The sequence below is a fragment of the Rhyacophila brunnea genome, unplaced genomic scaffold (genome assembly GCF_057557595.1).
Source record: "Rhyacophila brunnea isolate RB1 unplaced genomic scaffold, BYU_Rbru_1.0 scaffold_238, whole genome shotgun sequence".
Taxonomy (NCBI): domain Eukaryota; kingdom Metazoa; phylum Arthropoda; class Insecta; order Trichoptera; family Rhyacophilidae; genus Rhyacophila; species Rhyacophila brunnea.
Window position 1 is genome coordinate 1 of NW_028232902.1, and position 25970 is coordinate 25970.

The 25970-nt window shown below is 33.3% G+C and overlaps 1 protein-coding gene and 1 long non-coding RNA gene across 2 annotated transcripts in view; both read left to right on the forward strand.

The window, feature by feature from the left end:
- Positions 1-2626: 2626 nt before the first annotated feature.
- LOC147069302 (uncharacterized) overlaps positions 2627-25970 on the forward strand; it is a 74810-nt gene continuing 51466 nt past the window's right edge. Inside the window, exons 1-2 of the mRNA XM_085950902.1 lie at positions 2627-2841; positions 3235-3354. Coding sequence (XP_085807028.1) covers positions 2713-2841; positions 3235-3354 — 249 coding nt within the window. The 5' untranslated portion in view covers positions 2627-2712. The remainder of the gene's footprint in view (positions 2842-3234; positions 3355-25970) is intronic.
- Positions 14577-20533, forward strand: LOC147069303 (uncharacterized). Its single transcript, XR_015071216.1, has 3 exons — positions 14577-14804; positions 16254-16400; positions 18421-20533. It is a non-coding gene; the product is annotated as an uncharacterized LOC147069303 (long non-coding RNA).

Here is a 25970-nt window from a genome sequence, read left to right on the forward strand (position 1 = left end):
ATAATTAACTAAGATGTCCGTAGCTTTATTGAAAAAGATACTGGCTTGAATCCAGCAGATACAGATTCAAGTCCCGCGGGTGTCGTATTTTTTTGTTTGATAAATTATGAAATACATATACATAATAATGTACGAGTATGAACTAAATGCACATATTTACATGTATTTGTATTATCAATATGATTTTATAATATTATGTATTTACTGATATACCTAACACAATTATTATACGATAATAAATAATTAATGTGATAGATTAGCTTATTTCAATGAACATAAAAGTTTTACTTTTACCTTGATATTTGAAAGAACTAGTTGTTGGTCAAGCCTAGGGCTTGCAATTAACCGGAGGAAAAATACAACCCGGTTAGCGGTAACTTTGCAAATATATGTGTTAAAAGACAGGCGCGCCACTTTCTCTCTTGTCTTTCCTCTTAGGTCTCGGATGTGTGCTTGAAAAATCTCTTAGCTTTGTTTTATCACCACATTCGAAGAACCAACCTTGTATATCTTTATGTGTTCCAGATGTCTGTGTAGATTTATTTTTGTTGCTGCAGAGCAAAACAACATTTTTGCAATCAGTGTAGGAAATATCATTTATTCAATTCTAGTTAGCTCTGCGGATTCATTTAGTAGGTACCTACCTACCTAATTTGGTTCATGGATAATCTCTTCATCAATATAGTGACGTCTGCAAAACGGTAGGTATCCGTATTAATAGTGGTATCCTGCGCTAGGTTGAATTGAGAAGTCGTTTCAGATATTGCAGTTAGCTCGGCAGGTGAAATTGCTTCAGAAACCATTTTAATTCATCTTCAGTTCGACTGTTCATAATTTATTAATTATTCAACATGAATTGAATCTCGGCATGATCACGAATTTTTCTTTTTTTCCCTATTCACAAAACCAATCTTCCAATTCCTGCTCTTATTTCTTTGTGAGATATAGATTGGGTCCAATAGCTGACTTGCTGTTCGTATTTTTCACCTTATTATGTAAGGAACTTTTTGGAATTCATATTTTTTTGAAGTAGCCCTTAAGCTCAACCCTGCGCTGCTATCCTCGATGGCCTTGTCTAAAAGTTATTTGTTAGGTACCTATATTGAGGTGTTATGGGCATGTTGTGGAATCTGAAATACAATAAATAAAATTGTTTTAGTAATTGGATAGTACATTATTATAGTTATTGGACACCTGGTCGATAACTGAACGCACACCTAGAGCTAATCAGGTGAAAATTTGTAAATAAGCTCTTATACCATTATTTAAGTTAACCAACTTTCAATACTATTTAATAAATTTAAGCAAACACAGTAATTGGACAGGGTGTCCAATTACTAAAAAAACAAAAATCTGTTCTAGTAATTGGACACACTTACCTTTAGGGATAATTTTCGTGCTGATAAGTAAATCTCAATGAATATATTATATATTTTGTAGTCTCTTGCACTTCCCTGAGAAGTTTCTTCCTGAAATACACAAAACTTGCATTAAAAAAATACCACCAAAAGATCACAGTTCCTTAAAGGAAGTGATAATACAAACACGTGTTTTCGCGATTTTGTGGTGACTTCAACTAAGAATGACATTTTGTAAGTTGTCCCAACTAGCGATGGAAAAAATAAAACTGCAGTCATATAAAGAGGAAATGACCGTATCGATCTGTTTGATTTATACTTACAGACATGTTTAGGTAATCTGATTATGGGATTAAAGTTCAGGTGTCCCATAAATAAACCTGCCCCATTACTATAAATAGCAGTCACCCTACGTTGTATGTAAGTAGGTACTATAAAAAATATGAAGACCTGAGAATGCAAACTGAACAAAGACCAAATTAATAGTGAATTTTACAGGAGAGCCTATAAGTTGATTTAAAAAATATGTGTGATCCTATCGTTCAAAAAGTGAATGAAACCTGATAGTTAAAGTGGTTTTGAACATCTTATAATAAAAATAATTAAATATTTGCAGAAAATTTTTTATCAATTAAAAATGGGTTTGGTCTTTATCCTGTTTTCAATATCAATTTTATTTTTACTGGAGAGCCTATAAACTGATTTAAAAAATATTTGTGATCATATCTTTCAAAAAGTTAATGTAACATGAAAGTTAAAATAGTTTTGAATATTATAATAATAAAAATAATTAAAGATTTGCAGATACATATTTTTTATCAATTAAATTGTGTTTGGTCTTTATCCTGCTTAAAATGATCTTGACACGCGTTTAAGTTTATCCTATATTCTTCCACACTCGAGATCGTTTGCTTGTGACTCTACACCCGTTAGATAGGTACCTATTTCACTTCCAATTATTAATTCTGTCTTACATTATATTACTAGGTACATACCTACAATATTTTTGTAATAACTAAATTTCGTAGGTAGGTAGGCACCTTCATTTATTTTTAGGCGTACCTATGGCTTATTTATTTGTTGTGAAACAATTAATTCGTAATTATCAATCTTTGTTCTCGTAAAATAATATGTCTTAATATTTTGAAATGCCAGAATATAGACATTTTTTTTTACGTTGGGAAAAAGTGCCATTTAGCTTGTGCCTACAAACATAACTGCCGTATTTTTGTGAATGCCAGTGGGCAACACTGCCCCTAACCATAGATACTACACGTAAAATATCGACACGCTTTTGTTCTGTTACGATAATATTTCTTAGTATAAGTAATTTTACGCTTTCAATTAGAAAAAAATGGACGTGAAAACCGAACCGGATAAATTCGAATATGATTCAGAAAGGCAGATGCCCGTATACCATCGATATAACCTGAAAAAGTATATAGAGCAAAAGAATTCCGACGGTCCCAGTTGCTCTTTTGAGGTTAGTTTGTTTTTTTAACTAAAGTCTTTTAATTGTTGCTGGCATTTTTTTGCGTATTGTCAAACCAAATTCTTGTAATTTACCTAATGACATGATACATAATAATGCATGCCGGACGAATACACAGATACAAAGTTAGGTGCCTACGGAACTGTTTTTAATCATCTGAGTGCAGTCGAGGCGAACCGATATTTGACAGGTTCCAACCATTTTGTCAGTAATTGCAGCTGGGAAGGAATGCTTTCGCGATGAAAGGTCTACATGTGAGGCAATCAATGGCCCACGCGAAATGACGTTTAACGTCAAAAAAGTTCGACTTTCTTGATGTTATTTATATTTATATATTTATTTTTCTGTTATAAATACGATCTGTCTTATGTTTGTTTTCTTTAGGGTAACGCCGCTAGCACCGTTATGGCTAAATTGAACTTATGTACGTCAGGAGCAGAGGAAATTTACTCCGACATACACTTCGATGAAATTGACATTAAAAAGGAACTCGAAGAACACAACGTAAGGTTTACAAATAAATATTTTTATTGAACAATTTTAGTACTGTAAGTAGGTACTGATATGATAATATGCATCTTCCTATAATCTATAGCAGCGATGGCGAAACTCTTTATGCATACCTACGCTCTAAGATATTTGTAATAATACACTAGTGAAAATCTATTTAAATACGATTGTCATGCATATACAATTAAAGCCTATGACGACCCAAACACATTGACTGGTGACAAACCATTTAAACCAAATGTTTGTTTATATCCTTACAATGACGACCTTCCTGCCGACTCAAGTTTATTATTGCAAGTGTGATGAAGAGTGGGTAGCCAATGTCCTCTTGTAGTAAATAAAAAAATATTTAAAAAAAATGATTTCATCTTAAATTCTTTTGCGTGCCAGATAATTATTACTCCTCACCATCTGTCATTTGACGGATATCGTTTCTTTGAACCAGCTCTTTTGGTAATGGTGGTTTAGATAAGTGTGATGCGGAAGGTAAGATAAAAATTTAAAAAGTTACTCTCATTGAGTTTCAATGTCTCGTTTGAAGTTTGATGGAAAGATTTGTGATATTTTAGGAACGCGCCCTAGAAGAAAACGTACTGCTTACAATTCCGTTGTCTTTTTGAGCTATGTAGGTAAATATATTACTTTACTGATGTACGTATGTGTCGGTTACCTAAGTTATTAGTGTATTTTCACGTGTATATGCATTTATTAAAGTCAAATTTCTGCTTCTTGCTTTATCTACCAACCTACTTCAGTAAAACGGAAAATAATTTTCAACAGTAGGTGCGACGAAATTTCTTACTAGTCGCCAATCGGAAACCGACGGTCGAAGTATCCACACGTCGATTTATTTTGACATGGCGTCGGATGAAAATATTCTTAAATCGTTTAAAGAAGACTAAAAACTTCACGTATGTACTTAAAAAAGTAAACATTTAAATGAATATACTTTTAATGGTAGTAATATAACATTAAACATAACATTAAATGGACGCATGTTGGATTTTTATGACAAATTCTATTTCGTTCGGGACGCGTCATTTGCACAATCCGCGCATCGCCTAGCCACGATTTTTTTAGGCCATGCAACAGCTAAAGTATAGCCTTAAGGGTAAGCTCTACAGAATTGCCCTTGAGAATTGAAAATATGATTTTTTTATATGTGGTCCGGAATTTTTGGTCTACTAGCAATATACAAAGGTAGCCTACAATGCTTGTGTCAAATGTAAACGGTTTCTAAATTAAATTTAAATCATAAACACGGTCGACGTGAAGACAGTATGGGGTGACCAAAAAATAATATCTTCTAATATAGGTAGGTGCGTAAATGTTACTAAATTCAATTTGTTAATCAGCTGTTTGGGAGGAAGTATTGCAACCAATATGATGGTGACATTTTCAATTATGTAGTTGCCACAATATAAACTTAATAACATTATATTAATAACTTTTTAACCTGAAATTGTCCGAGAATTAAACATACGGAGGATATTGAAATACATATCTACCTACATTTTTATTTCATGTGCTATGTGCACCTCGATAAATTTTACGATAATTATCATAATGGCTTAACAAATTTTACTATAAATATCATACTTATCGTAAAATTTAACGAAATTGCCGGCGACATGTTGCCAATGTGGACCCGGCATAATATCCACTGTGGTTCACGTAGTGGAATGGACCTGTTGTTTCTGGGGTCAACTAATTCAAAAAGTAAACACCCATAATAGAATTTTTCCAGTTTTGGTTGCATTATATTCCAACTCATTTCCGATTTTATTAATGGAAATTTCACGGTGTACATAGTAAAAACACCTACGAATAAAAAAGAGGAAGGAACACAGTGATTCATCGCATTAAAAACTGGCAACCAAATTCGCCATTTTGGAAAGCCACGAATTTGCTTAAACAAATATCACGTGGTCTGCACGTGTGCGGTAAACTTCGTATGTGTTTGTAATTTTGTGTATTTTATGTTTGTGTATCATACATTGTCGGCCATATTTGCCGGCCTTTCTGATTGCCGTGATTTGTGCACATGTTTTTTTATTCGTGGAAACAAACGGTATTTTCTATTAGTTATATAAAGTTGATTTTATATAACTAATAGAAAGAGCTTTGAGCCGTGCTCACTCATGAATGTAATTCTTAATTTAGGTAAGTATATATAAATTTTGATGTTGTCTTGCAAAGAAAACAGTTATTTGACCTTTTCACTATATTATATACGTACAAATGTAATGTTTTAAAATAATTGATATGGATTATATAATATATACCATCGTATTATTTTCTCGAAATCATAAAGATACTATAATAGTAGTTGAGTATCAACCTATGTTCAATTTGAATTCGGTTATAATAATAATATAGCCGTAGATATATCAATAGTATGTTTGCTACGATATCCACCCAAGTTATCAGTATGTACTTTTTGCACAGGTTTGATTAAAAACTATGATGAAATTAACATTTTACAAATATTATATTATTTTGACAGCCCTGTTTTCTGTTCAGCGGACACGTGCAGGTGTTTTTCAAATAATAATGTAAGATTGACAACAATAATATTGTAAGATGGTCGACAATAATAATAATAATGTTCTTTTAAATAAAATCTCCGATGATTAGTGATTTTTGCCAAAAGATCGATTTAAATTAACGTACTTACGATGCCGAGGTCCTTTTTATACTAAATTATAATTGAATATGAGCTCTTCAGCCCCCCCTTAAGTCATTTTTCGTTCATCACGTCCATTTTTCAACGCGCGGTACCTAATAAACAAAACAGAAAATAACCGAGAAAAGAACAGTACCAATGTGTCTTATAAATCAATAGTAGAGAAATGCCAGTAGCAAAGGTACCTACTTTCCCGTTGTGCAATCTTCATATACTGTACCAAAATGTAGTACCTACCTACTTTTACTCTAGTTCCTTAGGGGGTGGGACGTTAGTTGAGTTAAAACAATAGTGACTTATTCACGCTAAAGTAAACTACGGCCAACTCAAATCTATAATCTGAAATATATAAAAAATGAATAGGAACAGTTAAGTAGGTAAGTAGGTAGGTACCTAAACTTGTATCTGTGTATTCATCCAACATGCATATTTTAATACCGAGTAATATTAATTATGGTATTACATAATTTATAGTATCTTCATATAATCTATAGCAGCGATGGCAACCCTTTTTATGCTAACGTGCAAATCTGGATTAGAGCGAAAAACTAACAGGATAACGACACGTACGTTCACTATTATGAAAACGACATGTTTCTTAAAACAAAGTTTTTTAAATTACTTTCGCATTGTTTAGCTCAACAAGGAAATCTGCGTAACTTCAGTAGCTGCACACATGTAATTCGAATGCAAGTTTAAGAGATGGTTACGCTGTCTAGATCGTGTGGTGGTAATAATTATATTATAATTTTTTTTAGGATAACGCAGCAAATCTCAAATCGTCGGAAGAAGAGAAAATTGATGACATCATACAAATCGACGAACAAGATGTTAAAAAAGAACTCGAGGAATATAACAAAGGCTTTAAAAAAACACGTGGCACTATTAAACATAGTGTTACTAAATCAATCCCCGAATTAGTGGCTGTTATAGAGTTGGAAAAAAAATATTTTCATGTTAATAATTTTGTGTGCGGTGTATGTGATAATTTTTTTGCATCGTTAGACTTGCTCGAGTCTCACAAAGTAATACATAAAAATATAATCAATAAAATCACTCATATGGATATAAAACAATTTAAACGTAGTAAAAGCAATTTCTCTTATCAAACGCCATTTAAAAGCGATAAATCTAATTATTCTAGTGACACGAAAAAATTTAAACTGACACATACCGGAGAAAAGCTATTTAAATGTTACCAATGTGATTATTCTTGTAAAAGGCCTGGTTTTCTGAAATTACATATAATGACACATACTGGTGAAAAGCCATTTCAATGTGATCAGTGTGATTACTCATGTATAACATCTGGTAACATGAAACGACACAAAATGACACATTCTGGTGAAAAGCCATTTCAATGTGATCAGTGTGATTACTCATGTATAACATCCGGTAACATGAAGTCACACAAGTTGATACATTCCGATGAAAAGCCAATTAAATGTGATCAATGTGATTTCTCTTGTATAACACCTGGTAATATGAAAGCACACAAATTGACTCATTCTCCAGAAAAACCTTTTAAATGTCAGCTTTGTGATTATTCTTGTAAAACATCTAGTCATATAAAATTACATATAATGACACATACTGGTATAAAGCCATTTAAATGTAATCAGTGTGATTACTCTTGTATAACATCTGGAAGCATGAAATCACACAAAATGACACATTCTGGTGAAAAGCCATTTAAATGTGGCCAATGTCAGTATTCTTCTAAAACATCTGGTAACATGAAATTACATATAATGATACATACTGGTATGAAGCCATTTAAATGTCATCAGTGTAATTACTCTTGTATATTATCCCATGATCTGAAAGTACACAAAATGACACATTCTGTTGAAAAGCCATTTAAATGTGGTCAATGTAATTACTCTTGTAGAACATCTGGTAACATGAAAGTACATATAATGACACACACTGGTCTAAAGCCATTCAAATGTGATACATGTGATTATTTGTGTAAAACATCTAGTCATTTAAAATTACATATAATGACACATACTGGTATAAAGCCATTTAAATGTCATCAATGTGGTTACTCGTGTAGAACATCTAGTCGGATGAAGTCACACAAAACGACTCATTCTAGTGAAAAATAGTTACGTGTTATGTTAAATGCAATGATATCCTCTTGTATAACATCCCTTCACTGAAACACCGAAAATGAAACTACAAAATTACTCATCCCGGTGAAAAACTTCTTAAATTTATGAATGTTATTTTTCATTCAATCACACCTACTCCTATGAAATCACACTAAATGATTTATTCTTGTGAACGACCATTTGTTTTCGGTGCATGCCGTTGGGATTATTATTACTGCATTTCTTTGCTTGATAGGTACATATTTTGAAATATCTGACCTACAAAATGAACACAGACATTTATTATTCTAATAAATAAAATCTTTATATACATAGTTTTAAACTAAATACATTAGACTTTGAATGGCTTGGTATTTAATTATTATTATGCATGACTTTAATATATCGTCGCTGTAGGATTGGTTTCCCGAATAGACCAAATGTTCAGGAGACGAAAAACAAACTTCATAATCCTATATTTAAATACATGGAGATATTTAAATTGTTATTTTTACAGCATATGAATGGTGTATTCGGGCATTTTCGCCAAAGTTTGTACATGTTTGAAATTTGGGTAATATTATTTTTTCACTTAAATTAACCATTTTTATATAGCTAGCAGATTTCTTGTTCTATTGCTGAATTGGTGATAGCAATTTTTCAGCAAAATATTGATGAATACAATATTTTTATCTTTTTTATTATGAAATTGGGCATAATAAGTTTCCGTTCCGTGACTACGAAACTAAGCTTATAAAACATGAATGAGACACTTTTTATCACATAAAAGAGCTCTATTAGATTAAAAAAACCATACACTTAAAAATAAAACTACAAATAGTCAAAAAATATTATTGACTTCTAATTCTTGGGCACATTTAGTTACACTCCGTTACCCTAGTATGTCTATAATGGCAGAGCATTTTTCCATTAGTATTTGAAAAAACCAATCAATGTTCGTTCTGCTAATTTTTTAAAGACAGTAATCACTTTTACTAAATTTTATTGGAAAAATACATAAGTTTCGTTGTTTAATACCTAATCAAATGAAAAATAGTTAACGTTCAACTTTTTTAGGGACATTTTCGGAATGGATCGAAATGGTAACGGAGTGTAATTTGTAAAGCTAAAGTTACATGTTACCATAAAAACAAATTTTTGTTTTATGAAATTTATTTGAATTTTTTGATAGTCAGATATATATACAACGCGCGTCACAATAACAAAACAAATCAAACTTAATCACTAAAATAGAGATATTTTATAATAAATTTCCCAATACTAGTAAATTAAGATAGGTAATAATTTTGACACACTATACATTACCATAACTTTTATTTGGCATTTATATTATTTGTAACTCAGATAAAAAATATTTTATAGCAAATTAACAATATTTATGAAAAAAATTAAATCAGCAAGGGATTCGGACGCGAGTTCATAGCGCGGCACGGAGTATATAACTTTTACGAAAATAATTACAGTCGAACTCGGTTATTACGATCTCGGACATAGCGAGATCTCGGATGTAATAAGGAAACATTTGTTGTCATTTGGTTTATGATTTTCGCCATACATTTAATTTATTCACTGTTATTACGAGCAACTTATCGGATGTACCGAGCTAAAATACTGTTAATGTGTCGATCGTTTTAAAACATTTCGACCCTAAGCAATAAAATCCGATTGAACAGGATGCCGCCGGGGTCGGATTACGTTTATGACACTAGTAAAGTGTCTAAGTACCTACCTTATCTGTGTTACGCCGACAATAATAAAAAAAAGTATCCACGCATATGGTTGAAAAATCTAAGGTTTGTGAAGTCCGTAGGTACCTACCAGCGTTCATTACAATAAACAACTTCTTTTGTAGTTTATGGATGCCATGCTCGTTTCGGGGATTTTTACGATAGTTTCCAAATTTTTTATTTTCGACTTTTTGTGTAATGTGACATGCTCGTTTAAAAATACGTATTCTCTGATATAACGAGTAACGCTTATAACAAGCAAATTCAGTCGGTCCCATCTTCCTCGTAATAACCAAGTTCGACTGTATGTTGTCGTGAAATTTACTTGTATTCATCAACATAAAATGTAGCTATACAGGTTGATTGTAATCAGACGTACTTTTCTGACATTTCGCAAATACCTACAGTTTCAGGTATTAAAACTAATAGGGTACACATTTCTGTTAAACGTGACAAAAAAATACTTTTTCATACATTTTTATAAATTTCTATGCCTAAAATCTATGGAGAAGTTTTAAAATTTTGGTGGCGTATAACAGAAAGTGTATGACAGATCCAGAGCCTGTCTCGCAATTATTTTATTCTGGTCTTTTTTCTTTTCTTTCTGTTGTTTTTTTTATCTCTCCATACTTTTATCTTCGCTAGTTTTGCGTATTCAGATATATCACATACTTTTTTAATCTTTTTTAATCTTTATTATATAGTCAGGTTATTTTCTATATTTTTTAATGAAAATATTTTTGTTTTTCATACGAACAGTCAAAATAAAACTTTTTATAATCTATGAAGAACTAAACACACAATGTAAACCCAACTTTATGCATTCCATTTGGTTACTTTTACATTCCACATATACGTTACCACCAATATAGTTTCAGAACGGAAATAACGGATTCTGTTTCAGAAGTGGTTGAAGCCAAAATTTAGCTTAGTTTTATTGTTAAACCTGCAATATGCTTTATTATATCTGTAGTATGAAAGATAAGCTCCATATGTATAGTAGGTGAAATGGGAAATATGTGATTTCTTACCTTACAAATCGTGGTAACAGTTGTGGAACTTCTTAAATGACCAACCCAGAAAGCAACCTGTTCCGATAGCGATACCGACACACACCAACAATTTAAATTGTAAATGGCGATCAGTATTATACAAAAGTGTTGTTACATTAAAAAAATACATATTTATAGTGGAAAATTTTCGCTTTCATGCTAAAATCGTGGTATCGGAATGTGGAATTCCACTTTTTCAAATATCCTGGGACACACTTTAAACGTCATTTTTTTCAATATTGGTCCAAATTTAAAAAAAAAAAAGTATATTTTTCAAAAATATATAATGTAAGCTGTTGAAGACACTTCGAATTTAATTTTACACACTCAAAATTAATGACGAAATCAGACTTTGTTTATTTGAATTTAGGGGTGGGACATGGTAAAAACACACTACCTTTCGATCTAAATAATTAATTAAAAATATATACAGGTCAGACAGTTGTATTTTACTGATCTAATAAAGTAAATTAATAAATTTGCGTGTTAAAAATACATAACTTTCCAATATTATATCATATAATAACTATGAAAAAAACAATCAAAGTCATGGGACAATATGCCAAAAACGCAATGTACAAACTTTGGTGAAAATGCCCATAAGTATTTTGCCGGACATCCAAACTATCTGGCGACGACTCAACATTCATATCCATAGTATAAAGAGTCACTATTCTTTCAGAAGACTCATATAATAATCCCACATCCGAAATGATAATTATTGATTTTATTCAGTTATCCAGTATTAATTCTAAACAACTTGACCGTTTCACTTATAATATTTAAAATACTAATTTAATACCAAGTCAATGTTACATCCATACTACTTGGATGTTTTTTGCAAAATTTAAAAAAAGCTTCTGTAAGGAAGATATTAAACTTGCAAAAAAGATCCAAGCTATTTGGATCTATATACTTAGAAAAATTAATTAAGGCTGAAAAGTCATATACACTAAGATGCGAAAAAGATCCAAGCTATTTGGATCTATATTGCAAAATTAATTAAAGTCATACATACCTATACACTAATACGCGAATAAGATCAAGGTAACTTGGATTCACATTATAATGTAGCGACAAAGATCCAAGAGCTTTGTATCTTCCCTGAGTAATATTAATTTATTTTATGCAAACCAGATTTTATCACGATATCGTTTTACAGAAATGTCGTATACCTACCTTGGATCTTTTTTGCAGAATATGGAGTACAATTATCTCTACGCGTTGGTATATGTAACTCAATTTTGGTCATTCTGTGGGTTGGATCTTGTTTGCAGACATACGTCCAAGTATTAGACAATAGTTACGATGTCAGGATTATCATGCTTTGATTATTTTTGAAGTTATACCTACTTCTTTTGGGGCAGGAATGGAATTGAGAGCTGCTTGCACACATCGTTACGACAGTATGAATATAGCTGCGAGTCAGTTAGCTGTATACAAACGCAAGTTTGATAGTAGAATTGTTCCGTTGCCTAGGCAACGAATTTATTATTGTCGGCCATTTGCAATTCCTGACGTAAACAAACGATTTAACGTCAGATGGAAAGTTATTAATTAAGAGCAAGTCGAAGAATCTAGGTAATCTCCTGTTATCTTTAAAACCGCTATTAATGTCAAAAGTTGTAGGTATTACTTATTTATCACTCCTTTATTCTACGCACCAAATGCCGCCCCTATGCAATTCTTCATCTATCTAGCCCCAAAAGGATGTCACCGGGGACAGTTGCCTGATATTATACAATAATTGTATACACATTCAATTTCTCTGTTGCGTAATGCTTATAATAATATATATCTGTACCTCAGAGGCAGACGGATGCAAGTGCCAAATATCCAATTGTTCAGAAGAGCCAAAAAAACAATTTTTATTTTAAACGAATATTCATAACTTCTAAGAAAATATGCATATAATAATCATTATTTTTTAAATTCTAATTCAATTAAAGTACTTCTGGAATATGTAAGAAAAGAATAAATATAACACAATTTTATATCTAAAAAAAATAAAATAAAAAACGTAGTGTGGATTTGCATCCATCTGCCTCTAAAGATATTTTGTTAAATGTGGATTTGTATCTTATTTACCTAGCCAAAATAAAACAAATTATAAGTTAAAAAAATTTATAGGTATAAATATAACAAAGCAAAACTTTTTTAAATTTTATTATGTATTCATCATCATCACCAGACTGAATCTATTCACTGCTGGATGAAGGCCTCTCTAATCTCCAAGTTGATTCCACTTCTCTCGTCCCTGTGCGTTGCGTTGCCAAGTTTTTCCGCAGAACTTTATCATTACATCGATCCAGCGGCCTCTAGATCTACCTTGCGGATGTTTTGTACCTCTTGGATACCACTGGATGAATAAATTTGTCCAACGATTGTTCTTTCTTTGACCTATGTGTCCAGCCCATTTCCATTTGAGGTTTTTAGCAAACTCTATCACATCATTAATCCTTGTCTGTTCCCTTCTTCTCGTCTCGTTCCCCTCATTCTTCTTTTTGTCCGTTTGCGTTATGCCCAGCATGCACCTTTCCATTACACGGTGTGCTACTCTAAGTTTCTGGATCTCTCTTTTACTTAGTTTCACACGCATTTCCATGTTCCACACGCATGTGATTACGGGAAGTACACACTGGTTGAACACTTTGCACTTTAGGCACAGTGGGAGGTCATTTTTGAAGAAATTATTTAGGCGGCCAAACGCACTCTGCGAACAATTTCATCAAATATACATCCATCTATAGACACTTGTTGTGCCAGATAGGTGTAGTTTTTCACCTGATCGAGCTGAATGCCATTGATGAGGATCTCTTTTTGGCCCGCAAAGCAGTTGAACATGACTTTATTCTTTGACACATTTATTATCAAGCCTACTTTGTTGCTTACTCCAGCGAGTTCCTGCATTCTGCTTTGGAGGTCTTCTGAGTCTTGCAAACTACTATTTATTGTCATCGGGAAAGCACAGATGACTCACGTATCCTCCATTTATGGGGGCCCGCGTCATTCCAGTCAAGTTCTCGAAATAAGTCTTCAAGTGTAGCTGTAAATAGTTTAGGTGAGATTGTATCACCTTGTCGGACACCTTTGCTGATAGGAAATGCGCGATGTTGTTGCGCTACTGTATATACTATTGAAAATATTTATATAGCGCCCGGGGATTCCTTGATTTCTGAGTGCATCGAGTATTGAAAATTTCTTTATGGAATCGAACCCTTTCTCATAGTCTATAAAACCCATGGATAGCTGCAGTTTGTATTCCTGTTACCGTTCTGATTTCTCTGATGACTTGGATATGGTCCATAGTGCTGTATCCTCCTCTAAAGCTCGTTATCCTGGCTGGTTCTCGTCTAGTACATATTGCAGTCGGTTTGAGAGAATTTTATCTTAGTGGATTATTGGATTTGCATCCTTCTACCTCTAAGGTAGGTATGGCACTTGCATCTTTATTCTATAAATATCTTGGACTAGGACATCCATCTCTCTGCCTCTAATAAATAAAGCCTTTAGCATGACGATTCTTAAAAAAAATCATTTTCCCCAAAAATGGAGTTGCATCCGTCTGCCTCTGAGGTAAAGATATTGTGGCAATACTATCATCATATTTTGTCTATGGTAAAGCCCGTGAAGTGCCACATTTTCAGAGCTGTCAGAAGAAAATCATCTGACACCTGCACGTTTTTGATCTGCTACGATAATCCAACGTACCCTTTCCATTCGAAAGATGGACGTGAAACGCGAGCCGGATGAATTCGATCTTGGTGCAGAATGGCAGGTGCCCTTAAACCATCAAATTAACCATGTGACCAATAATTATATAAAGCAAGAGATTGCCGACGGTTCCAGCATTACTTTTGAGGTTAGTTTTATGAAGCTTATGTCCTTTATAGAGCATGTACACGTCCATGTATTTACTTGCAGCAATAGTGGGTATTTTAAGTGTTGACTGTTTGACTCTCCAATTTCATTCTTCAAGAGGAAGCGAGACGCGATGTTGTCATTTTATGGTACTATTTGACTGACAGTCATAAAATTGGTTGTCAATAAAATGAGTCGCTGCGCGGTGTAGTTCATTTTTTTGCCGCCATGTTCGTAACTATCTTTCTACTGCGCAGACGCAGATATCGAACAAATCCAACTGTCGCGTGAAAATTCAGAAGCTTTTGAACTTTTTGATTCATGCACACAAACTTGCAGCTGCAGGATAGTAAATGTTTACACGTACATTTTCTTGTGATGGCCATGATAATACGTACTAACTGTCAGCAGTAAATCCATACACGTGTAAACGGGGTAGGTGGGTATTCAATGGTGTTTGGTTATGTTTTCGGACATTGTCATTAATTTCGTAGACGTATTTATTTCTTTGTAAGCGTTGCAAAATTCGCGTACCTAGGTTAACTATATAAAACGTATCCAAATCCTTAAATAAATCCACTATGTACGTCATGGAATTACTAATAATGTGCTTGTGAATTCTTTTTTTTTCTATACAAGAAGCTCAAATAGTTTAATACTATTTTGACATTTATTAATTGAAATATTTTTTATCATAATATTTCAGTTCTTAATATTGGAATTTTGATAATAGCCGATATAAGTACTGGATTATTTACTGGTTAGGTATATGAAAATGATAATATGTATCTATCGATTGCGCGAAGACAGACATACTGCACTGATCCAATTCATCTGAATGCAGAAACCGATATTATTTGACAGTTTCCAATCATTTGGTCAAGGCGTATCTTGTGGTACAGTGTGTATGGCGCTGGTCTTCTATCCGAGAGCTCTGGGTTCAATACCGGCGAGGACACAATATGTTTGTGTGATTTTCTCAAAGCCTGGATGTTTGTGATTGTTTGAAATTACTAACAACTACCTTGTGCGAAAATGCAGGAACAAAGTTATTAATAATTACAAAAAAAAAAACAATTGGTTAGCATTATTTGGAGTTTTAAGATAACAAGGTCCTAAATAACTTAATTTTGAGATAAACGCAAATAAAGATTTTACTACCATGTAACTAATTAAATAAAGCACATTTTTCTCGATTATTTCTTGTAAACGTATATATGTACAGCATCGAGCTTTATTTATAATTACGGCATTATCGAAACCGGGTCTAAAATATCAAAATATGCATTTTTGTAGTTAGGCGCATGTGATCCTAAGAAACCGTATTGCAGCTGGAAATAATGCTTCCCCCGATGAATTTACTAATTATTATTATAAATCTTATAAGAGTGAGTGATATTCCATAAAGTAAGCGTGATTTAATGAAATAATAATATATTGTTTTTTTCAGAACCTTCAAACAAGAGACATGGTAAATATAAAATCGGAACCCGAATTTCAGCGAGTGGACATCAAGAAAGAGTTTATTGACGAAACAATTAATTATAAAGATCCTCAACCAAGTTGTTCGTATTCGGAATATAGCCCAGGAAAACAGGTAATCCATTTATTTGAACCATGTACGTACTTTACAATGTAGGTAGAAACATGAAGATATTGTGTTTCTTTCTCGTATCTAGTCTATAAAATGAATGATGATAATAAAACAAATAAATAGTGGATGATATTATCTAGTGACATAATGTGACATGATAATATCATGCATGCAGGGGCAGCTCTACCTTAAGGGTTCATAGGGACCATCCCCACATCGTTATCATGTGGAGAATGCGTAAAAAACTTCTGATATGTTTATCATTGTCATAATATACCTATTTGATTAAATGAATTATTTAATTTATTTCATATATCTTAACCCGTCGCAATTTTATAGATATATTTATTATTATTATACTAATAAATAAAGGAATAATTGTTAATTTGGAATAACACAATAATAATTCGGTATTAAAACGCGGTATTAAAATATGCGTGTTAAATGAATACACAGATACAAGTTTAGGTTCCTACCTACTGACCTACTTAACTGTACCTATTCATCGTAGTGCAGTCGAGGTTAACCGATATTATTTGACAGAGTTTCAAACCATTTTGTCAGTATTTGCAGCTGGGAAGGAATGCTTCCGCGGTGAAAAGTATATATGTGTGGCAAGCATAATATGAGGCTTTAAGGGCAAATGGCATTTTATCCTCGCCATCTATAGTATCCGTGTGTATATACCTATTAAAGAAGAGCTTGTAGACTTTCGTCAAGGTTCTGAGGGAAGAAAGAAAGAAAAATAACTGAACAAATGGGGTTATACAGTGATTTCTCCTACGAATTGACGGAATCAGCACCACAAAATATTTTATTTTTATATCTATGCAAACGGAGAGATAACTAAGTGGCCTATCGTTCATCTCTTCCTCAATTTTTTTGTTAGCTCACCGTGTTCCTCTCTCCGATGAGCACATTGTGGTGACTTCAGTCATAGGTATCGGATCCTGAGACCTTCCCAGGCTTAAAAATAAGGCCCCTTGATACGCTCGATTATGACAGTGTGTGGTGCTAGGCGGTTTAGTTTCGAACACAGTGTTTGTGTTGACATAATATTGTATTTTAACATAATATAGTCTATTTTGTACATGTAATGCATTTAAATATCTTTAAAAGTAGTACATATTCAATTTATTATTTTAAGGCTTTTCTATATAATATAAATATCCAATCCATTATACCAGGGCTTATTGATATACAATATATTATGTGGCTTTTCCATTTGCTCCCAAAATATAAAGATTTTTACTACTCCCCACTCTTGATACCGCTGCATACAATTGTCCGTGAGTAAAGCATTCTGATCTAATATGGCAGCACTGCGTTGCCCGCGCCGCGACGGCTCGGTTGGCTCCCTGCCGATTAGTGATTCTAATAACACTGTTCTTTGCATCTAACTTTGCCATTTGACCTTAGATCGAGCTGAAATAAACGCCAGTCTTTTTAAATGTACACATTCTAGCGAAATTTTCAATAAAAAATGGGATGCAGCATTAAATTCCGCGTTTCAAGGCCCTGTACGCGGCGACATTTTCCGCAATAACCTTAAAACTGTCCCCAGGGTGCAATGGAATAAATCTCAAATTCAAAACCCCCACCACGCACTCTGGCTCGTCTGCCTCCGTCTACCCTCCAAAGTTTGTCGAAATCCAACTGCGCGTTTGGATTTGTATAAAGAAAATCCGAGACGACGTTACAAACAAATATATTTTCGAAATTATAGTATATATGCTTCTTCATATAATCCATAGCAGCGATGGCAACCCTTTTTATGCTTACTTGCAAATCTGGATTAGGGCGAAAAGGATAACGACACCCACGTTTTCTATTATGAAACAACATGTATCTTAAAACAAAGTTTTTAAAATTATTTTCGCATCGTTTAGCTCAACTAGGGAATCTGCGTAACTTCAGTAGATAATAAAAGCCATACATGTAATGCGGATGCAAGTTTAAAAGATGGTTACGCTGTCTAGATCCTGTGGTGCTAATAAATATTATATTATAAATGTTTTTTTAGGATAACGCAGCAAATCTCAAATCGTCGGAAGAAGAGAAAATTGATGACATCATACAAATCGATGAACAAGATATTAAAAAAGAAAACGAGGAATACAACAAAGGCTTTAAAAAAACACGTGGCACTATTAAACGAAATGTTTCTAAATCATTCTCCGAATTAGTGGCTGTTATAGAGTTGGAAAAAATATACTTTCATGTTAATAATTTTGTGTGCGGTATATGTGATAAATTTTTTGCATCGTTAGACTTGCTCGAGTTTCACAAATTGTTGCATACAAAAATAATCAATAAAATCACTAACAAGGATGTGAAACAATGTAAATGTAGTAAATGCAATGACTCTTGTCAAACACCATTTAAAAGCGATGAATCTAATTATTCTAGTGACACGAAAAAACTTAAACTGACGCATACCGGAGAAAAGCTATTTAAATGTTACCAATGTGATTATTCATGTAAAAGATCTAGTCTACTGAAATTACATATAATGACTCATTCTGGTATAAAGCCATTTAAATGTGATCAGTGTGATTACTCATGTATAATCTCTGGTAACATTAAACGACACAAAATGACACATACTGGTGAAAAGCCATTTCAATGTGATCAATGTAATTACTCTTGTAAAACACCTAGTAACATGAAATCACACAAAAAGACACATTCTGATGAAAAGCCATTTAAATGTGATCAATGTGATTACTCTTGTACAACATCTGGTAACATGAAACGACACAAAATGACACATACTGGTATGAAGCCATTTAAATGTCAGCAGTGTGGTTACTCTTGTATAACATCTGGAAGCATGAAATCACACAAAATGACACATTCTGGAGAAAAGCCATTTAAATGTGGCCAATGTCAATATTCTTCTAAAACATCTGGTAACATGAAAGTACATATAATGACACATACTGGTTTAAAGCCATTCAAATGTGATAAATGTGAATATTTTTGTAAAACATCTAGTCATTTAAAATTACATATAATGACACATACTGGTGTAAAGCCATTTAAATGTCATCAATGTGGTTACTCGTGTAGAACATCTAGTCGGATGAAGTCACACAAAACTTATCATTCTAGTGAATAATATTTACGTGTTTTGTTAAATGCAATTAAATCCTCTTGTTTAACATCCTTTTACTGAATTTACTGAAAATGAATCGACAAAATAACTCATCCCGGTGAAAAACATCTTAAATTTATGAATGTTATTTTTCATTCAATCACACCTAGTCCCATAAAATCACACTAATTGATTTATTCTTGTGAAAGACCATTTATTTACGGTGCATGCCATTCATTACTCATGTTTAAAATCTAGTTATACAAATTTACATAACATGACATTGTCACCTCCGCAAGGCGAGGGAGAGGGGGCGTAGGAGTGCGCTACACAATAATAATTCAAAATTCTATCAATGAAAAATACATATTCTTATAAATAAAATCCTAATATACTTACATATTTTTAACTAAATACATTAGACATTGAATGGCTTGGAATGAATGATTTTATAGGTATTTAATTATTATTGTGCATGACTTTAATATAAGTAGGTAAGTGCTTTTACGGATGTTCTTTTTTAATAAAGCTAGGTCAATGATTTTTTATGCTAGGGACGAATTTAATGGCAAGGCTTCTGATAAAATTATTAATGCTGAGAAAGTAATTATTCTTAATACCTACGTATTTATGAAATATTACTTATTTAGTTTAGACTGTTTTTGCTAAGTTTCTAAAGGGTGACTATAAAATTTTCTTACATCTAAGCTTACGGGCTAGAAAATTCTGTGTCGTAGTCGATCTGCTCATGTTTGCATGAATCCGCCCAATGATGATTCAGGCCTCATGGCCTTGGATCCTCTGAGGATGCCATTGTTTAGGCGGTATCAACATGCTGGTGAAAACCCATTTAAATCTGACAATTTAATATCTTTAACTATTTTTTTATACTACGAATGGATTTGTGTCCAAAGATTTGAGAATTTAACTTTCTATATATTGAAATAAACATAATTTGAAAATACGAGTACCTCATGCAAATTATTATCAAACGAAAATCCTAGAGCGAGAAAAGTTCCATGTTCCAAATCAACAATCTAACAAAAAAATAAAATACGAAACACCCCCCAACTAAATGTTGGAGAGTGGGAGACGCTTGGCCTATATCGTTACTGCCGCCAGACCCCTTCCTCTTCCTTCCGGTCCGTTCGCTACCAGTTGTACCAACCTTCCGTATATTTGTGCACCGGTAGATGAAATTTAATGTTGCCGCCGTAAGAATTAAACGATAGGAATAATTCTCTTGTTCACGCACATCGTGACAAACTTTTGAAGAAATCATCCATGTAGTTTTCGCTCTCGAAGCTCCTTGCATAAGAAGTACCTAATGTTATTTTATGGAGTCCTCGTCAACAAAATGTATACCTAATAATAATTATTAGTTGTGCTCGGCTTTTAAAATCTGTTGATTTATCGATTTGAAGTGCAATTTTTTCAGCCATTTTCAATTGTGTAATCAATGATCTCAGAATATCACTGGCCATAAATCGTCTATTAGTACGTTCAGCCCCGGCAGGTTTTTATAAAATTACCCCTATTCCCAGACAAATTTGAGTGAAATTGTTTTTTTCTAGTAAATGATATAATCTTAGTTTATTGGGTTATTTGTGGGAATATTTAAATAAAACTTTCAGGAACAATCAAAAACAGTTTAATAATTACGAATTGTGTGATATTTCTGGCAGCAGATGCTTTTGTGAAGAGGAACATCACACTCTTTACACATGTACCGAGTCTCGCCCTTTTTTTTGTTTTTGCACATACCTCTCATAGCCTTGTTGGATATGCCTTTTTCTACGTCGCTAGAATCGCCTGTAAGGTATGTCTGGACATGTCTCCAGATAATCTTACAGGCGAATCCAATGTCACACGACGCCTCAAGAGCCAGAGAAGACGAGTCATCGGTACCAAAGACATTAAAGAAATTGAATACTCTACTAAAAAATCTTTAATTGCTAACGTACGACTAGTGTTACATTTAAAAAAAATCAATGAACAGACTGAACGTCAACATTCACTTTTACACCTCGGTCAGCAGTAAACGGTCCAGGTGCTGGAGTGTAGTCTTCTGTTGACCACAGTACAGTAACGCTGGCACTAAACCTCGCATGTCCTCTGCTGCCTCTGGGACGACTGCCCCTACTTCCTCTTCCACGCTGCCAACCCGCTCGACCTCTCGTTTCTGTCCGAGATGGGCCAGGGAATAGGTCCTCGGGCGTGTCGACTCCTGACACCATACTGGTTTTATCGAGCACCTCTGCAATGCGTTTAATGAAACCGTTGAAGTCGTCCTCAAAGTTGCTCGAGTGGCCGGCGATGAAATCAGTGATGTCTGCGACATCGGTGGTGGCATCCAGTGGGACATCTGAATCAGAGTGTTATAATAACTCGAATGCATAATCCTGCTCTGAGTGGTCTGTTCCAAAAGGCCTCCATTTCAGCGTGAAAATAGGCTGGAATCAAAACAAATTCCACATTAGTAAACAGAATTTAATTCTTGGGAAACATGTGGCTTTATCAAAATGTTCGATTATCTTATATAAATTATATTTTGTGTATAAATTATTACCTTGTTATGTACCTATCTGATCAGTCAATTATTTGGATATCAGAGGCAAATCTGTTGGTTTGGATTAGTTGTAAACAACAAAAAAATCGCCATTAGTAAACTAATTTTGAATGGTGGGAAAACACGTGGAATTAACTAAATACTCGTTCAAACACATATAATTATATAGAATATTTATAATAATTCAATATTCTAAGCTTATAAAGTAATATATCGGCACAATATCAAGTATTTGGCAAATAATGCGAACATTCAAACATTGCATTAGTCTATGAACTGTGCTGCGGTGAAATTATTTACGTACCTACAATTTACATGTAACCTGAAACGAGGACATATTATTACGCATTTTTCGATAAAAAAAAAATTAAACCGGACGCGAACATTGACCCAAAAAAAAGACGTATTGTCCGGGTAAGATAACCCTGAGAATCCTAGTCTGTGGGATCTGATAAACTGCCATTACAATATGTATTACAATGGGAACATTGTGTATTAAAATAGGTACCTACAATAGTTACGATATCAGGATGTTCATGCTTTGATTATTATTTAAAATTAAATGTCAATTCTTGAAGCGACTGCGTCGTCTGTTAACCTGAAAACCGAGAATGCTGCCAAAAGTTGTAATGTTAATTATATTCACTCCTTCATTCTACACACTTTATATTAATATGCCGACCCAATGCAACTCATGGTATACCTAGCCCTACGTGTCGTCGTTGGCACAGTTTCCTGATATAAGCCTCCCCCAAACCAAAGCGAATATTCGCAGCGAATTCGCAACGCCCTCGCTATCGCTGTCGCTACCGCTTGGATTTGATGCGAATTTCGCGTTTGGCCCCACACCAAAGCGTCAGCGACGCAGCCATAGACTAAATAATTTTATTTACGCGCCAGATTTAAAATTGTAAATATTATTAATATTTTACGCCAATTATTCTATAATTTTTATGAATTAAATATAAAAAATACACGTACACTAAAGCGCTTTCAGAATTGCTACAACTTTTACCCACTTTGCGTAAAGTGTATTTTAATTATCTGAAACAAGGTGGCAGCATTGGATGCAGCCATAGACTAAATACATATACGAATGTCAAAGTGACAGTTGTGTGTTGACAAAATGTACACGTCTTCTGAATGCTTATTACACGCTGAAGATATAATGAGATGGCGTGCGACAAATTACATCGATATTTAATATAACCTTACTTTATAACAGGGCAAGATTGCCATGGCTAAGATAGATTTACTCAGTTTCATAACTGCACATATTATAAATAAGCATTTACCATGAAGGGTTAACAGGATTTGAAGGTAATATGCTATTGAAATAACATGTCTCCGTTATTTGAATTGTAGGTTTTGACTATTTTGCGTTTCTACGCAGAGGGAGCGTACCAAAAACGGGTAGGCCAAGTCTTCTGCGCAATGAGCCAGGCATCAGTAAGCAGATGCATAGGAAACGTGTCCGATGCTATAATAGCAGTGCTTAGTAATACTTACATACAGTCGCCATACAGCGCTGACAGTCTTTAGTGTTGTGTTGATACCCTCTGATCAATTTATACAATATTACAATGTACATGTCATGTAACTAGAGTAACTGCGCATAGACACAACAAGTAAATTACCTACTCAATAAGAATTTAACGGGAATATTATTTTGTGTCGGTAAAAATATTTTTTAATTTCAGACTTCAAGAAAGGGCAGGTTTCCCGAAAATCATTGGGTGCATTAACTGCACCCATGTGCGAATATACCCGTCATACTTGGAGACTTTCAAAAATGAGCGCAGAAAATTTTCTGTAAATGTGAAATTCGTAATAAAATCTATGTTGTTTCTGATACATTCATATTCATTACGTATAATATCATAACATGACATTTATTTTTATGCAGGTATCTGACATGTCTGACATGGACATTCTGGCAGTGAGTGCCAGATTTCCTTTGAGTGTTTATGACCAATTCATATTTAGTGGATCGTTGGTAAAAACTGAAATGAAACATCTACAGAACGACAAGATTTGGGAATTTTGTTTTATTAGGGAAGTATGTTAAACTTTACTTTACTATGGCAGTACCAGTAACAAATATTTTTATTTGGTTTATATTCATCCGTATTTTGTATAGGTACTTCAAAGGAATCAAAATTTTGCATAGGTATGAATATGATATTTAATGAAACAGTTTTTTAATTATTTAAATCCTGATTTCTAATATTTTTACAACTTTCAGTCGAAAACATATTCAAATTAACAGACTGTGTATATTGAAATCATTCTAGTGCCACCATAGGCCAGCCAGACTCACTACACGGCTGCCCGCTGTTTGACCAGGGATGTGATTGAGTGTTTTTGGATAATGGACCACACCAGATCGCATAGCTACAGCAACAAGTGCAAGACCAACCGTGGCTATACATACAGTATACATGTATATATTAAATATAATTTATGTATATTTATTTATGGCTTATACACCGAAACAAAATATGTCACTTAACTGTACTTGAATATTTTTGCAGGATCATTCAATAAAAAATACTTGGTTTAGGTTAAGAAAGTTTTAATAATCATTTTTGCACAGAATACAAGAAAAATATTTATATAATTATTAGAATTACAATGAGCTTTAAAAGTAACACGATATTGTAATAAAATGGACAAATATGAAAAAAAATAACAATAAATTGTATATAGATAGGTAGACAGGGTTCAGATGATTCTGGCAGTGCAGGCGACTCATTTAGGTGTCAGTATTGTTACTTTCAAATGACAATAACACCGTTCCAATGTGATTCGGTCGTGCCAGAAGACTCTGTCCTTCCTCTATTTAGTAACCGGGCGTTTTACAACTTTAAATGAAAATTAAGTGGGTATATAGATAGTATATTTTTTCTAGTATAATATTATTTAATTAGGTGACTTTTTATTTCTTTATTACTTGAAATGGTGTTTATATGGTAGATGGATTATAATGGTTTTGAAATATAGTTATTTTTGTTAATTCTACTTTAACTGAGTCATTTACCTTGACAGCTGTTTCGGCACATAAACTCATTTTCGGAACATTCAACAATAATTTGTGATTATAAAAGAGCTACAGGTCACGTAGCAAATTAAATACGCTTAGTTAAATAATAAATACGTACCAAATATTTTACAAAATACACCACATACATCCATCGAATATGGTATATAAAATACAGATTCAAGTATCAAATAATTCTTGGATAAATAGATGTTTATGTAAGTATGTTTTTTTAAATACTTACATGATACTGTGTTGTATAACATTTAAATTTATATTTTTGATTTTGATTTACATACTTAAATGTACCTACATAAATTTTTAATGTACAGTAGGTACTTAATTACATTTTTAACATTAGGAAATTACCATTATTCGATTCTATCCACCCGCCATGTCTATAATCACCCCAACGCTGGATAGAAAGAGACATCACACAAAATTGGCTGTTTGATAATAAATGGTAGTTGAAAAATATTTTAGAGTATGATTATGTCCATAGAAACAGGTTTTAAGTCATTCATATTTGTCCGAATAATGTGTAGCAGAAAAATAGAAATTTTAAAAAGGGTCTATTCAGTATTCACCCCATTCTACGGCAAACATTTTTCTTAATAAAAATAGGTACATCAATAGAGGAATCATAAAATGGACCTTGGCCCTCGCCCACGCCTTATTCATCCTTGTATATTATATTATCACACTTAATGTTTTGGAAAATTCATTAACATTGTGCACAAATGCCACTTTTGTTGATTGACACTTCACTTAGTTGATCTCTTTGTTCACGTGAAGTACAATAAAAGTATGTAGCAGCGAAGAACTAGAGACCGAAAATAGTAGAAGGAGCTAGAAGAGGCTTTCATC